The sequence below is a fragment of the Chelonia mydas genome, chromosome 16, assembly GCF_015237465.2.
Source record: "Chelonia mydas isolate rCheMyd1 chromosome 16, rCheMyd1.pri.v2, whole genome shotgun sequence".
NCBI lineage: Eukaryota > Metazoa > Chordata > Testudines > Cheloniidae > Chelonia > Chelonia mydas.
In genome coordinates this window covers 6,474,465-6,491,874 of record NC_057857.1, presented here as the reverse complement: position 1 = coordinate 6,491,874, position 17,410 = coordinate 6,474,465, and the positions used below count along the sequence as shown (strand labels likewise).

At 46.5% G+C, this 17,410-nt stretch overlaps 1 protein-coding gene across 2 annotated transcripts in view; it reads right to left on the bottom strand.

The window, feature by feature from the left end:
- Positions 1-13,242, bottom strand: part of LOC102933212 (glutamine synthetase) — a 31,407-nt gene extending 18,165 nt beyond the window's left edge. Inside the window, exon 1 of one of the 2 annotated variants that reach the window (XM_043530408.1) lies at positions 13,220-13,242. In XM_043530408.1, coding sequence (XP_043386343.1) covers positions 13,220-13,227 — 8 coding nt within the window. In that variant the 5' untranslated portion in view covers positions 13,228-13,242. Of the gene's footprint in view, positions 1-2,143; positions 2,149-13,219 lie in introns of those variants that run through there. The other variant, XM_043530411.1, reaches the window with a different exon arrangement.
- Between the last annotated feature and the right edge of the window lie 4,168 nt (positions 13,243-17,410).

The window sequence follows — 17,410 nt, the reverse complement described above, 5'->3', positions numbered from 1 at the left end:
CCCCTCCTGCCCCCCAATTCTCCCACAAAAGGCAGTCCTTGTTCCACAATGCTTACAAACTAAAAGTGATAATCTATAGTGTATCATTAAAGCACCAAAAGTCTGCTAGTTGCTATACTAGACAGAAAAAAACAAAACAAAACAAAAACAAGAACAAGGTTCCTGTCCTAAAGTGGTTAAAAATCTAGATACTGGACTATTTCTGTGCACACTGTGGGACTAAGTCTCATCTCACACTGGTCTAACTCTACTGCCTTGTGTAGAGTTACTCCTGATTTACACTGGTGTCAGTGAACTCAGGATCAGGCCTAGATCCCGTAGATTGTAATATGATATTTTGTCCCACAAGCGCTTTACATCTAAGGATCTCAACATTCTTTATGAACAATGTATTTAGCTTCAACACTCCCTCGGCAGGCAGGTACAGTAAATATTATGCACCAGGAGGAAAGTTAACTAAAAGATTAAGTGACTTGCCGAAGGTCAGACACAAGAGTTCTGTGGTGGAGCCAAGAAAAGAACGTAGATGTCCTTATATCAGCAAAAAGTCACTTAGATAAAATCTTCAAAGAACTTTTCGGAAGACAGTGTCATTCTATTAGAAGCCCAACTTTACATGCAGATTCTTTCAAGATAAAGGAAGCTGGAAGTAGAGAAACAAAATTCTGTGTTCTTGCTACCAACTAATAGCAAAGACAAACTAGAACCCCATTGTCAGTGCTGCTCTGTGGCTAGAAACAAGCTCTGTACATGGCATTCCAAGAAGTAGTGCAGGTCTTTTCAGAGGTTTCGTCATGTGGTTTTGCTATTATTAGTGAGAATACAGTGGGGAATGGTGGTGGTGGTGTATATCAACAGGGAAGTTAGACCTTCCCTCTCCCTCTGTTCTTCGTGGTGATAGCAGTGCAGTTCTGACAGCACCACTCTTTAGAGAAAGCTTTGAAGCCTCTTACTTCCGTGTCTCACCTCCTACAATTCATTTCTCCCTTGCTGTAGTCCAGTGGTTCCCAGACTGGGCTTCATGAGTCCATGGTGGTCTGTGGACAGGTTGTTGGTCACATAGGAATGGCTCCTCCTCCTCGGTTCCAGCTGCTAACTTCCAATCACAGGGAAGAAAAGCTCCACTGAATGGTCTTATATTTCTCCTTTTCCATGTCAGCAGTTGCTGGAGTTGCCACAGAGAAGGTATAAGATAGTGAATGGGAGCACTGGGGTTCACCAGACCAGTCTCTTTGCTACATTGTGGTCCTCACTAGGGGAGTGCTGGAGAACTCTGCTGCTGTAACTCCGTTCAGTAAGTTTGGCTGTGAGCTAAATTGCTTTTCATTGTTTCAGTCGTTATCTCTGTGACTTTGAGACTATCTTTCTGACTATTTTCTACCTTTAAAAGGAGATGCATTGATAATATCTCCAGTGTATTTCTTAAAGCAAATACTCCAGGACTAAAAAATATTCATTAAAACACGGAGTTCAAGCAAAGCAAGTGTATTTCCTTTCAGCACCAACATTCGGAAATCACCAGCTGTAGCAACATTAACATCCAAACCATCCTCAGTTCACATGATCTACCAAATGTTATATTGCCCAAATGAATGAACTCATCCACCTCCACAATCAACTTATCACACAGCATCCACCCTGCTTCCCTTCACGTATACTCTATTCCTCACAAGTCAGGCAGAAAACACACAACTTTCCCTCTGACCTACAACACTTTAAGGCCATCTGTTGGTAACAGGTTCATTTTGATGAGGTCAGAGTTAAGGATGTGCGTTTGAGTGCACCTGGCTAAAGTAAAGGTGTGCATTGTGGGAGGTTGTGTGCTGGAAGTGAAAGGGAGTTTGTGAAACAACAAGGAACAGGAGGGAAATTATATACCAAAAATTAAATCTCAGATTTAATTATAAAACTGAGCAAAGAGGCTGTATGGAGAGAAAGGATGGTCCTGTGGACTTGGATTTGATTCCCTGATCCACCACAGGCTTTCCATATGATCTTGACTCAGATCCTTAAAGGTATATAGGCACCAAGCCGCACTAAAGTGCCTAAATATCTTTGAGGATCTGGGCTGTAGTCCCTGGCCCAAATCCACAAAGTGTCATAGGCATTGCAGTGCTGAGTATCACGGCGCCTGGAAAACTACAGGAAGAGCACTGCAATCCACAAAGCCAAGCTAGGGGCCCAGGCTCCCTGTACAACTCATGGGGGGAGACAGGCCCCTTAGAATGCAATCCACAAAAGCCATCACACCAGGTGGGGAGTGGTTTACGCCTGCCAATGGGTGATGCGCACAAGAGGGTGTGTGCTGAGCCTGCCCCTGTCATGGAGATAGGCGCCTAAGGCCAGCTGCAGGGAGGCACCTAACTGGCACCCGCTGCCAGGAGTCAAGTGGCTCAGGTGCCTAAGGAGCTCCTGGGGAGAATGAGTTCGGCTCTTGCCTCACTCCACACAAGACAGCCTGAGGAAGAGCAGGTCTTGTCCACGGTACGTCTCAGGCGTGTGCGCTAGTGATTGAGTTAGGGCCCGGATGGGCAAACTACGGCTCGTGTCTGGCCCATCAGACCTTTTAATCTGGCCCTCGAGCTCCTGCTGGGGAGTGGGGTCAGGGGTTTAATAATGGAAGAGTGGTTGGAGCAGGGGGACTGGACCCAGGGACTCCCACCTTCCAGCTAAGTGCCCTAACCGCTGGGCTCCCGAGTCATTCTCTCTCTCTCTCGCAATGACTTAAGTACTTACCCTCAGTGGAACAGCTTCAACAGGAGAGAGGGAGGGAACCCCATTGCAGAATATCCCCTAGCTCAATGGGTTGAACACTCTCCAGAGGAGGGACCCAGGTTCAGATCTTTTCTCCTGCCCTGACAGAAAACATAGGTGCAAAAGGTTTCAGAGTAGCAGCCGTGTTAGTCTGTATTCGCAAAAAGAAAAGGAGGACTTGTGGCATCTTAGAGACTAAAATTTATTTGAGCATAAGCTTTCGTGAGCTACCGCTCATTTCATCGGATGCATTCAGTGGAAAATACAGTGGGGAGATTTATATACACAGAAAACATGAAACAATGGGTGTTACCATACACACTGTATCAAGAGTGATCACTTAAGGTGAGCTATTACCAGCAGGAGAGCAGGGGGAAAAGAAACCTTTTGTAGTGATAATTAAGGTGGGCCATTTCCAGCAGTTGACAAGAACGTCTGAGGAACAGTGGGAGGTGGGGAATAAACATGGGGAAATAGTTTTACTTTGTGTAATGACCCATCCACTCCCAGTCTTTATTCAAGCCTAAGTTAATTGTATCCAGTTTGCAAATTAATTCCAATTCAGCAGTCTCTCACGGGAATCTGTTTTTGAAGTTTTTTTGTTGAAGAATTGCCACTTGAAGAATTGCCTCTTTTAGGTCTGTAATCGAGTGACCAGAGATGGCACATATCACATTGGTAGATAGCCCCCCAACCTGAAGCAGTCTGTAAGCAAGGACTGGCCTGTCTCCCAAGATCTGTGAGAGTGATGGGTCGTCCTTCAGGATAGGTTGTAGATCCTTGATGATGCGCTGGAGAGATTTTAGTTGGGGGCTGAAGGGAAAGGCTAGTGGCGTTATTTTCTTTTTTGGGCCTGTCCTGTAGTAGGTGACTTCTGGGTACTCTTCTGGCTCTGTCAATCTGTTTCTTCACTTCAGCAGGTGGGTACTGTAGTTGTAAGAATGATCTACAACCTATCCTGAAGGACGACCCATTGCTCTCATAGATCTTGGGAGACAGGCCAGTCCTTGCTTACAGACAGCCCCCCAACGTGAAGCAAATACTCACCAGCAACCACACACCACACAATAGAACCACTAACCCAGGACCTATCCTTGCAACAAAGCCTGTTGCCAGCTGTGTCCACATATCTATTCAGGGGACACCATCATAGGGCCTAATCCCATCAGCCACACTATCAGAGGCTCATTCACCTGCATATCCACCAGTGTGATATATGCTGGCACATGATGGCAATGCCCCTCTGCCATGTACATTGGCCAAACCGGACAGTCTCTACGTAAAAGAATAAATGGACACAAATCAGACGTCAAGAATTATAACATTCAAAAACCAGTCGGAGAACACTTCAATCTCTCTGGTCACTCAATTACAGATCTAAAAGTGGCAATTCTTCAACAAAAAAAACTTCAAAAACAGACTCCAAGGAGAGACTGCTGAATTGGAATTAATTTGCAAACTGGATACAGTTAACTTAGGCTTGAATAAAGACTGGGAGTGGATGGGTCATTACACAAAGTAAAACTATTTCCCCATGTTTATTCCCCACCTCCCACTGTTCCTCAGACGTTTTTGTCAACTGCTGGAAATGGTCCACCTTAATTATCACTACAAAAGGTTTCTTTTCCCCCTGCTCTCCTGCTGGTAATAGCTCACCTTAAGTGATCACTCTTGATACAGTGTGTATGGTAACACCCATTGTTTCATGTTCTCTATGTATATAAATCTCCCCGCTGTATTTTCCACTGTATGCATCCAATGAAGTGAGCTGTAGCTCACAAAAGCTTATGCTCAAATAAATTAGTTAGTCTCTAAGGTGCCACAAGTCCTCCTTTTCTTTATAGGTGCAAAAGTGAGTTTAGGCGTTGAGAGGGGTGTCAGCAGGAGTTGTGTGGATTGCAGTGGAGCCAACATCGGGACTTTGCCCAGGGTGAGAGTTGTTGGGATGCTGATAAGAGGTGTTCAACGGTAGACTAGATAAAGCATAGGGGTCATAAACAATCGAAGGAAATATAATGGCTACTATTAGGTGGATGCATAATTGGTTGGAAAATTGTTGCCAGAGAGTAGTTATCAGTGGTTCACAGTCCATCTGGAAGGGTGTATCGAATGGGATCCCGCAGGGATCAGCTCTGGGTCCGGTTGTGTTCAATACCTTCATCAGTGATTTAGATAATGACAAAGAGAGTACATTATAAAGTTTGTGGACGATACCAAGCTGGGAGGGTTTGCAAGTGTTTTGGAGGATAGGATTAAAATTCAAAATGATCTGGACAAACTGGAGAAATGGTCTGAAGTCAATAGGATGAAATTCAATAAGAACAAATGCAAAGGACTCCACTTAGGAAGGAACAATCAGTTGCAGACATACAAAATGGGAAATGACTGCTTAAGAAGGAGTACTGCGGAAGGGGATCTGGGGGTCAGAGTGGATCACAAGCTAAAAATGAGTCAACAGTGTAACAACACTGGTGCCAAAAAAAAAAAAACCCCACAAGAGGCAACCATCATTCTGGGATGCATTAGCAGGAGTGTTGTAAGCAAGAGACAAGAAGTAATTCTTCTGCTGTACTCCGCGTTGACTAGGCCTCAGCTGGAGTATTGTGTTCAGTTCTGGGCTCTGCATTTCAGGAAGGATGTGGACAAATTGGAGAGAGTCCAGAGAAGAGCAACAAAAATGACTAAAGTTCTAAAAAACATGATCTATGAGGGAAGATTGAAAAAACTGGGTTTGTGTAGTCTGGAGAATAGACGACTGAGAGGGGACATGATAACAGTTTTCAAGTACATGAAAGGTTGTTACAAGGAGGAAGGAGAAAAATCGTTTTCCTTAACCTCTGAAGATAGAACAAGAAGCAATGGGCTTAAATTGCAGCAAGGGAGGTTTCGGTTGGACATTTGGTAAAGCTTCCTAACAGTCTAGGTGGTTAAGCACTGGAATAAATTGCCTAGGGAAGTTGTGGAATCTCCATCATTGGAGATTTTTAAGAGGAGGTTAAACAAACACCTGTCAGGGATGGTCTAGATAATACTTAGGTTACATCTACACTAGAAACGTCAAAGCGCTGCTGCGGGAGCGCTCCCACGGCAGCGCTTTGAAGCGTGAGTGTGGCCTTCTCCCAGCACTCCTGGTAGTGCCCCTCCACGAGGGGAAGCGTGCTCCCAGTGCTCAGGGCCTGTCCGCACTAGCGCTTTAAAGCGCTCAAACTTTCTGCACTTGGGGGTGATTTTTCACACCCCTGAGCCAGCAAGTTGGAGCGCTATAAAATGTAAGTGTAGACAAGCCCATGGTCCTGCCATGAGTGCAGGGGACTGGACTAGATGACCTCTCGAGGGCCCTTCCAGTCCTACAATTCTATGATTCTATGTAAGGGCTTACGGAGAGGATGGACTAGATGACCCTGTAGCTCTAGCTCCTTCAGCTGTGATTCAGCCTGCAGCCAGTTCAGGCTCCTTGGCCCATTCAGTCCTTGACGTCTGAGCTGAGGCTTCTGACGGGATTGCCAGCTGGGGTGAGCAATGGATATGGAGGCTTGTTCATTAGGACCTGGACTGCCACTGGCTTATGGCCCTGACCCTGCCAGTTGTTCTGTGCAGGCAGATAGTGGTGCCAACACAGAGCTGCATCAGTTTCAATGGGACTGGGTGGAAGAGTCCATTCCCATCGAGACAGCTTGAAGGACATGGCCTAAGTATCTTCTCTGTTGGCCTGCCAAATGTTGGTGGGATAGGTGTTCCTTTCTAGTGCCATCAGTTCAAGAGACGGAGGGATTTAATCTCCCTTTCACATGCTTGCTTTCTCTCTCTCTCTCAGATCAGTAACAGTGTGAATCTGTATTCTCATTGTGAATGCATTAGTGTGGCATAGGACAACACTGTTAGCAATAGATGCCAACATCCCTGCTGGAAGCCATCATACGTCTTTGTTGCAATATGGTCAGACTGGTGTGAGCTGGTATGTGTCCCCACCCCCAACCATTATACAATGATCACTTCTGCATTGTTTTTGTAAAACCAGAAGGATTGGAAGCCCTGCCCCTGAGTAAAAATATTTGTGAGTGACAGACTAGCTTATATCTACAAGCCACACATCCCAACCACCTCCTCCTCTTTTCATTCTTCTAGTGCGGTCACACACTTTTCCAGAGATAACCGTGTGCTAATGGTAATGCTTTCAGCCTTTCACACAAGGATCTCAAAGTGCCCTGAAAGTGATGTCTACACATCAGGCAGAGCACGATGGAACTCCAGCTCCCTGACTCTCAGGGTACATATTCACAGCAATTAAACACCCACGGCGGGCCAGGGTCAGCTGACTCAGGCTTGCGGGGCTGTTAAAATTGCTGTGTAGACGTTCAAGCATGGGCTAGAGCCCAAGCACCGAGACTCTGCATGGGGAGGAGGGTCTCAGAGCCCGGGTATCTACACAGACAAGTTTTAGCCTTGCAGTCGAGCCCCGCGAGCCTCAGTCAGCTGATGTGAGCCAGCCGTGGGGTTTTTATTCTAGTGTAGATGTACCTTAAAGTACTCACATGGCCCTCCTTACATCAAAATCTATTGCATTTACTCCACAACATGCCTGTGAGATTGGAAAGTGTGAGACCCAGGTCACAGAGGAAACCTCGGGGTACGTTGCTCTTAAACAGAACCAGTGGAAGTGACAAAACAGATGGCAGGTAGTGAAAGACAGGCAATCAGACACCATGATAGCAAGGCCAGTCTAAAAACCTGAACCAAACAGAATTTTATGATTTCCCTGCACAGAACATTGCAGGGGTGTTACTGACTAGGGCTGACCTCATATGGCTTATTTAAGATTTAAGGAAAATAGTAAAAATGAACTAAAGTCTTGCTGAGAGAGCAGAGTGTGTGCACCTCCTCAGTTACAGGCTGCAGGAAGTTGGAGACCAATATGGCTGCTGAGTCTGCTCACTGGCAAAGGCTTTAGAAATTTAAAGGTGCGGTATACAGAAAATAAGGTAATTCGCTTTCACAGCTGCATACACACCACTCAATAAAAATACAGAGCCCATTAGATATGCAGGGAGTGGCTACAAAACTTAGCACAAACTTTTTGGTTTATCTGCTGCCTGCAAATTGAAAATTCCCATTAAAAGTGTTACCCGCAGGAAACATACAGTGACTTCTGGCACCACATGTGGACTCCACTTGTTTGTGGACAAATGCACTCAGTGAAATTATTGGTTATAGTCTCCATTTGGCCAAAGGTTAGCGAACATCTTTTTGGTATGGTGGTAACTTGGGGGCAACTATGGTACACATCTGGGCCTTTGGGGAAGTTGTAATATTTCAGTAAGATGTTTATACATATTAGAGAGTTGCCCAAGTTCCAAAGTTTGGGATAAAAGAAAAGGAGTACTTGTGGCACCTTAGAGACTAACCAATTTATCTGAGCATGAGCTTTCGTGAGCTACAGCTTCATCCGATGAAGTGAGCTGTAGCTCACGAAAGCTCATGCTCAAATAAATTGGTTAGTCTCTAAGGTGCCACAAGTACTCCTTTTCTTTTTGCGAATACAGACTAACACGGCTGTTACTCTGAAAGTTTGGGATGTTCATATCCAGGGATTCACCCATCACAGAGATGGGGACAGCTCCAAAATTTGGATCCATACTTCCCCAAACCTGAGTCTATTCCACTCACCTTCTCCATGTTGATCAGGGATCACCTCCTGCATACACAAACCAGACAGACCAGAGGGCCTCATTTTCAGCAGCGCTGAGAACCCACAACGCTATTTGAAGTCAGTGGGAGCTGCAAGTGCTCAGCACCAATGAAGGTCAGGCCCAGGGCATTTGGGGACATCGTAATAAAGCAGCTGCCATGTTACTTTCTGAATATGGGAATTGTTTGGAAAGTAAGCTGTACGGTGTAGGCCAGGGAACCCCGGTGCTGCCTCCTCCTTATAGCGGCAGAGCAAGGACAAAACTGATCTAGCGTGACTCTTGAAGGAAACAATTTCTATTCATCTCTCTAGGAAAAAAACAGATAGTAACCAGGCAGCATGGCTGGATGTGCTTTAATCTGTGATATGAAAAGCACTTTTCTGTTAGAGATGGCTACAAACCAAGACCGGAGATCTGACCCCACCCACCCTCAGATTTTGGGAAAACGTTTTCCTGAATTAGAAAGACCCACCCCTCTACTGAGCTTGAGCTGGTGCAGGAACCACAAAAGGGTTTAAAATCATTAATACCAAGTTGTTTGCCAAGCGTCCCCTTCTAGAAGGGAGATAAGAGACAAATGCTACTGATCATATTTCAGAACGTGAAGTTCAAGGTCCTTGTTTTCTCCCTGTTCATAACACTTTCTGTTGTTGTTTCATGTAACTTACACAGTAAGGAGAGTATTCGTTTGTGTCAGTGCTCGGTTATGACAGAAGCTGGAGAACAGAAGAAAACTGTCCTTCCTTGATGTTGACTTATTCTTCACATAACACTTGTTAATATTAGGCACCCTTTATGAAAGTAGTCTGAGCAGAGAGAGTGTTTTATAATAGCAGCATCAAGGACAGTGCCGGTATTTTTTTATTTTTCAGAGCGCAAGACTCAAAGTCAGAAAGAGAGACTGAAATGAACACAGACAGAACTACTGCTAATGTGAATCAAGAGCGATGAGAAGACTAAATAGACACTCAAGTGAAAAAGCTTTCTTTGAAGTCTTCGGCAGCTAAATCTGGAAACTCAGTTATGCACTAGTTCTCAACAAGAGGGTATGTGTACCCCAGGGGTACACAGAAGTCTTCCAGGGGGTACATCAACTCATCAAGATATTTGCCTAGCTTTACAACAGGCTACATAAAAAGCACTAGTGAAGCCAGTAGAAACTAAAATTTCATACAGACAGTGACTTGTTTATACGGTTCTAAGTACAGTATTTATATTCCAGTTAATTGATTTTCTGATTATATGGTAAAAATGAGAAAGTCAGCAATTTTTCAGTAATAGTGTGGCTGTGACACTGTTTTGTATCTTTATGATTGATTTTATTAGCAAGTCATTTTTAAGTGAGGTGAAACTTGGGGGTCTGCAAGACAAATCAGACTCCTGAAAGGGCACAGTAGTCTGGAAAGGTTGAGAACCACTGAGTTAAGGAACTGGTGAACAGATTAACAGGATCACAGGAGCCATCCTTGACTTTGAACGATTATAATCGATGACCTCCCACAGGAGGGACGTGGGAGCATTTTCTGATTCCAGACACATACACCTGAGCAGACTGAAGCCAGGCTGGCTGTTATCACAGAGAACAAAGCAGCCTAGCAACCAATCAACACAACTAATTTCCCATCAAAGTATCTACCACTGTATCGTCTGGTAACAAAGATTTACATAATCAGAGGCTAGAATGAGGGTTTTTCAGACTCAGTCACTTCCCTAAATTGCAAACCAAGCACTCAAAAAATCGTGAGTCAGCCCCAAAACCTTGAGTTTCCTTTTTCCCTCCCCCCCCTTAAGAAATGTTGGGTTCTCTTTTGCTTTCCAGTTTTGAAGCCTTTGAATGCATTCGGGTCAGCTTTTCAAGCTTTTCTCCACCACTGAGAGAGCTAGAAACTTACGGTCTGCACATAAGCACATGACTCCTAGGAACATCTTCCTAAAAGCTCATGCTCCACTGTTTCAGCCAGCCAACTGCTGCGGTCAGGAAGGGAGTTTTCTTCATCCCATTGTATTTTTCGTGAAATCACCATCCTCTGAATTATCAGTAATGGCCACGGGTGGAGATGGGACACTGGACGGGGAGGGCCGGGGCTCGGAGATGGCACTGAGCATTCTCGCTCTCAGGTGCTTGGCTGGGTGGCTCTTGCTCACATGCTCAGGGTCTAATTGATCTCCATATGTGGAGTCAGGAAGGAATTTCCCCCCAGGCCAGATTGACAGTGACCTTGGGAGAGTTTCGCCTTCCTCTGCAGCATGTGGGTGCAGGTCACTTTCCAAGGTTATCTGGCTATATCTCACTTCATCATTTCCCTTCCATTGCAGGGGCTCAGGCACTGGTGCACCTCGGTCCCTCCTATTCTCTGCCTGTGACACCTCATAGTCTAGGTGCCTGAGGACTGTAACCCCTGAGTCTAATTTCAGTTGTTGGGTGGGGTTGGTGGCCTATGATATACAGGAGGTCAAACCAGATGTTCTGCTGGTCCCTTCTGGCCTTGAACTCTGTGATTCCATAAGGTGGAGCTTTAAGAACATCAAGCACCACGAGACTCATGATAAAACCAGGGGAGTTGGCAACAGTGAAGTTTTATTCAGTGGAGACCTAAGACCCCAACCCTGCAAGGTGGTTTGGGCAGGCAGGCTTCTGCACCCTCCTTGAGCTTTCAGGGTGAGGGCCTAAGATACAAGCAGTGAAGCTGCAGTAATTTGATTCCTGTTTGTGTGAGCAGCCCGGCAGCAAACAGATCCTTGGTAGAGCCGGAGGGAACTTTTGTGTCTCCATCAGAAAATGACGATTTGTCAAAAGCAAAGAGTTTGGCAGAAAGATATCGATTTTGGGACAAAGGTTCATTTCGGAAAAACAGAATGGGGCATCTGAAAATGTTTTCAGAACGGAACATTTCAATTTTTGGTTTCTATCAAAAGGAAAGGTTTCCATCGATGCAAACTGTTTTGTTTTTCTCCCCCCCACCCCCCCCCAAGAATTTTGTTTCAGGAGACATTCCAATTTTTTTTGGTTTTGTTCTATTTCGGGGGAAAAAAATAATCACAGAGTTTCCCACAGAATAGAAAATTGGGTCCCTGCTCGACTCTAGTTATTAGAGTGCCTTGATGGCCATTGCTGAAGTTAAGCGAAGATTAAGACCTTTGTTGATATAATTGTTTAATTATATATTAAATTGAAAAATATTTACTCTGATCACTTATACTGTGCCCAGACAGTATAGGTCAGGGGTGGGCAAACTCTTTTGCCCAAAGGCCACATCTGGGAATAGAAATCGTATGGCAGACCATGAATGCTCACAAACTTGGGGTTGGGGTGAGAACTCTGGGGTGGGGCCAGAAATTAGGAGTTCAGGGTGCGGGAGGAGGCTCTGGGCTGGGGTGGGAGGGTCGGGTGCAGGAGGCAGGTGAGGGCTCCAGCTGGGGGTGCAGGCTCTGGGGTGGGGCTGGGGATGAGGAGTTTGGGGTGTAGGAGGGTGCTCTGGGATGGAACCGAGGGGTTCGGGGGGCGGGGGGGGTTAGGGCTGGAGAGGGGTTGGGGTGGGGGAGAAGCTCAGGGGTGCAAGCTCCGGGCAGCGCTTATCTCAAGTGGCTCCCGGAAGCAGTGGCATGTCCCTTCTCCGGCTCCTACAGGGAGGCATGGCCAGGCAGCTCTTCACACTGCCCATACAGCTCCCATTGGAGTCCCGGAGGGGGCCGTTGGGGCGTGTAGGAGCTAGAGCGGTATAGGTTTTATTGCTACTGATGAAACCTCTGAGTAGTAATTTATGGTAAGCTGTTTTGGAATGCAGCCTAATGAATGTTTTTTTTTTTTTGAACACTAAAGAGTAATGCTGGGTTATGTGGCTTTGATTGTTTAGCTAGTCGTAATAGAATAAGTCTCAGTTTATCAGCAGAGTTAAGTCCTTCATCTTAAAGGACACAGGACTCTGGTTATTAGAGTGCCTTTATAGCCTCCTGAAATACTCTTCTGAATTAAAATCCTAAACGTATGTGACAATTACTGCACGTGGGGCAACCCCAAGCCCTAAACTTCCCTGAATTTTGGGGAAGTGCTGATCCAAACTTCATTGCAGAATGTCATCTCGCAAACACTGATGCATTTGCTTCACTTTAAATCAAGGTGACTGCTCATGGTAATAAAGCACAGGCTTAAGTGTTTGCAGGATCAGGAACATGCTGTAAGTTCTGCGGGGCGGGAGCCCGGGCTATTTTTTCATTTTAGGTAAAACACCATGTACCCCTGTGGGGTTATACTCAATATTATATTATTAATAGGAATACGTAACCTAAGTATAACTCTCAGGTGCCACTGAGGCGTTTGTAAATTTGGGCACCCCTCGTTTAGGAAAGGGTAAGACAGCTCTTTAATGCACATCACTTCTGTCAGAGGTGACAGCCTACGTGTTATTCCATGTGCAGAGAGGACAGTTTGTTTCCTTCCTGGAATATAACAGACAAATAGCTGTGAACGCATAGTACTTTTCCAGGAGGTGAACAGGAAAAGGGACCAGCCCACCTTCTTCATGCACGTTCAGAAGTGACCCTCTACCCGCACCCCACTAGTGGATTAAAGAAGAGCTAGGACTAGTTTCTTCCATTGCTTATGTACAATCCACATCCATGGATTATTAGGAGTCACACACGAGAAAATGGGGGGGGCAGAGGTCAGAACTTTACATTAGGCTTTAAACGTCTTTCAGATCTTCCCTGTTAGAGCCTAACACAAGGTAAGTTCATCACATGACTAAAATTAAATCACACAAATTAATTACTTTTCTCACCTGGCCATAACACTCAGCTGTGTGGGTCAGAAGAAGCCAGGGCAAAGCTTCCACGGAGAAGAGAAAGAGAGGAAGCTACCCTCCCTTCTCCTAACTTTGAGCAACTTCCCTCTTTGCTGGGCTCTCCCAATCAGGCTCACCTGAGGAACTCCCCCTTTCAGGTAGAGGAGACCTCAGGTTGGAAGGGAGTCATTACCTTCCTGTACAGCCTAGGTGGCTATTAACCCCCTTATTGCCAAACACCGGGTGCAGCTTTATACCCTCCCCTGCCCTTTGAAATCCAGCATCAAGTGCTTCCGCTACTTGACGATTGCGGATTGACCAGCCTTCCAGTAAGTTATACACACAAGTTGGTGTGAATCAAGGCTCAGGAATTCAGTTCTAGTGTTAGCATAAAGCCCTGAGCATTTATTTACTTTGCTTGGTTTCTTGTCCATTTGCAAATATATTAAGGAAGCTCTAGGAAAATAGCTACCACACCCGTGGTCGTGGCCATCAGCTGGTGCTTCACAGGAAGGCAAAGCCTCCCACTCTGCCTAGCCAATGGTTAAACAACAACTATTCCTTCCTGAGCACCATGTGCAGCTAAACATTTCTGCATTGCTCTGCGTCTAGCACAGGAGAACCTTGTCCACCACTAGCACAGTATCTGAGAATGCTTCACAATCTGTAACATCATATCCTCCAGACACCATCATGTGGTATAAACATGCTATTGCCCCCATTTGACTGATGGGAAATGGAGGCACAGACACCCCAATCCTCAGAAGTATTTAGCTGATAACTCCCATTGATTTCAGAGGAAGTTAGGACCCTGAATACCTTTGAAGATCTGGGCTTGAGAGAATGAGGACTCGATTTTAAAAGGCATTTTGGTGCAGATAGGCACCTGGTGGGATTTTCGGAAGTGCCTGGCTCCCATTGTGGGAGTTAGACACCTGGGGCTAGCTCTAAAAAGGAGACTTAGGCTCAGTGTTGCAAGGCCTCAGTCTCTCCTGAAGCTGTTCCACTTTGTATAATCAGGTAGTTATTAGAAGAGGAACTTGAACTCAGGTTTCCTCTAGCCTAGGAATGTGACCCAACCACAGGGCCATAGAGTCATTCCTGCTGTTTTTCAGGCCTAGGAACTATTTATTTTTACAAAGTGGAATGGCTTCAATAGGAGAGATTAACAGAGTCCCCTGCCAGACCACCCCATAGCTCTGGGGTTAGGGTATGCACTGGAGAGGTGGGGCCTGCTCCCGATCAGGCAGGGGGGCAGCTCTCTTGGGTGAGTGTGCTAATCACTAGGCTAACAGTTCTCAGGGGATCACTACCTTTATTCTCCATTTTGCTCCGGGCCTGGTCTGTTCTGCAGCCTGTGAGAACCTGCACTGTATCAGGCCCCGGAGGGGTGATGGCAGAGCATGAGATCCTGCCAGGACTGAGGTGAGAGCTGCACTGGGCATCAGGGGTTAGCCAGCTGTGTGCGTGTCCAGTAGATTTTTACGTGCCTAAAACACTTTATTGGTGGAAACTTAGGCATCGAGGGACGTTAGGTGACTGGAGAGTTAGGTGGCAGCCGATCAGAAATTTTGAAGAATTAAACTTTGGACTTGGGTGCCTAAAATGGTAGTTAGGACCTGAGTCCCTTTGTGGCTCTAGCCCCAAGGTACGTCCACCTCAGAACTTTTGAAACTCCCACCAGGTGCCGATCTGCATCGTTAGGGGCCTTTAAAACTCCGACTCTAAGGGTAGGTCTCCACTGCATCTGGCAGCAAGCCTCCCAGCCTGGGGCCACAGACTTGCACTGGCAGGGCTTGTGCCAGCGTAGGCGTCGACTCCGTGGGTGCTCTGGGGCACAGAAAAAAAAATAGCGGGTGCTCAGCACCCACCGGCAGCCCTGTGGATCAGCTCCTCCCTCCCAGCACCTCCTGCCCGCCCGGGATCAGCAGTTTAGTGGTGTGCAAAAGGCGCTGAGTAGGAGGGAGGCGAGCACGGGCAGGAAGAGGCAGGGGGAGGGGGCGGAGTGGGGGCAAGAAGAGATGGGGCCAGGGGGGCTTGGAGGAAGGGGTGGAGTGGGGGCGGGGCCTGGGGTGGAGCGGGGGTCGAACCCCCCCCGGGATCTGAGTAATTCTGCACCTGTGTGTACTAGTGCTCTAAGAAGAGCTGTGGAGGCATTCCGATTCGGGCTGGAGCCCATGCTCTCAAGAGTAGGGTGCAGGGTGGGCATGACAACCCAAGCTCCAGCCCAGGCTGGGAACATTCACACGGCTATTTTTAGCATGCCAGCACAAGTCCGGGCTGGGAGGCCAACTCCCGATATAGTGTAGACATAGCCTAAGTGACTTGCTAAAGGTCACACAGATAGCCCATGGCAGTGCAGGGAACTGAGCCAAAGTCTCCCAAACTCCCAGCTAATTCCCTAACCACTGGGCCAATCTTCCTTAACCTCATGGGCTGCGGGTATCATAGGCTGGGGGAGGCTGTGCCTCCCCAAACGGCCTGGCGTGGCCCTGTCCACGCTCCGCCCCCAGACTCCCTCCTGCAGTTCCCTGCGCTCTACCCTGGCCCAGACTGACTGGGGCTGGCTCTGACCGGCCTCCCATGGGGACTTGGGGTGGCTGGCACTGGTGCCGCGGTGCCCACCCGGCACTCGGACTGTGTCGCCTGGCTGCCTGGCGCTGGGGTGCTCTGGGCTCCTGTGAAGGAAGGGGGCAGAAGGGAAAGGGGAGGTGTGGAGCCTCGGGCACAAGGGATGGGACTGGGGGCCAACCTCCCCTAGCGGCTGGGTCTTCAGCCACCCAAGCTTAACCTAATCAGATAACTGACTCAGTGTCAGAGGATCTCTAGCGACCCTAAGAAAAGGCCTATCTATTAATCTAGTGCATCTCCTTGCCAGCGCAGGATTGTCTCCGATTGTACATGTAGTAGAATTCTTCCAAGACAGTTTAAACGTCCCAGGCAATAAAACCTCCACCACTTCCCTTGGGAGCCTACTTTTTAGCCTTGTTGGTCTCACTATTCAGAAGATTTTCTTGATAACTCGCCCTCAATTCCACACCTCTTTGATCTGACTTAAGTAGCTCATCTCTTTGGAGAACATGAGCATGATTTCCCTTAACCATGGCCTATTCAAGATTTAATTATCTTCATCCATTGTCAAGGTAAGAACAGGAACTGAATATATACATCAAAGTGAAACTGACTAGGGCTGGGATTTTCAAAAGGAGCTAATCAAGTTAAACTCCTAATTCCCATGAATTTCAGTGGGATTTGAGCTCTCTCTATTATGTTCCCGCCCATATCTTCCCCCATTATTCAAGAAGAAATGCAGAATTAAAGAGACAGCTTGAATAGGAAGTTTAGTTTTTACATTTTTTTGATTTTATGGGCTTAGAAGCAACATGGGTCAGGGTTTTTTAAAAAGTCTATGGGACACAATTCTCCACTCACTCCGGTGTGAATCAGGAGTAACTTTACTAGAGTCATACTCAACCCAAGAGGAAACTGAAAAACTGACTCTATGGCCCTGTGGTTGGGTCACATTCCTAGGCTAGAGGAAATTATTTAATTTATGTATTAAGGCAGAAGCAGTCCCAGTCTGTTCAGAGATCACAGCTTATTCTTTTAATTTATGTAAGCTAGTGAAGAGTTTTTGCATGTCTCAAGTTCCCAAGCAATCTCTCCCATTTGACTTATCAGGTCTTTTCTTTTTGTTTTAAACAAAGAAATAAGTACAGGTGGGATCTTGATCTTTGACAATCATTAACTGGCCATGTTTGTTCTCCCACCACTCAGGTAGTTTGTTTCCTAAATTGTATGGGATATGGTGAGGAAACAGTTGCTAAACTAGTTCTAACTAGTATCCTGTTTGGAGTTTCCCAGTGGTTTCTTTGTAGGGGAAAACTAGGTGGGTTTCCCACGCCCAAACCCACTCTCTGTTCAATTCTCCTCCCAAAGGGGGTTTACTCCAACAAAATTGCATTGACTTCAGTGGAGGCACTCCTGATTTTTGCTGTTGTAGGGGGAAGAAGAATCACAGCTTCTACCTCTGTCCTGGCTCTAAATTCTCAACTTCCAGGAGAGGGGAAATCTATTCTTGCCTTGAATATCTTTTCCTGTGCTCTGCACTATTATATGAGAGGAAGTATGGTCTAGTGGTCAAAGCCTAGGACTGACAGGACTGCGGGGGTCTGCTATTTATGCCTT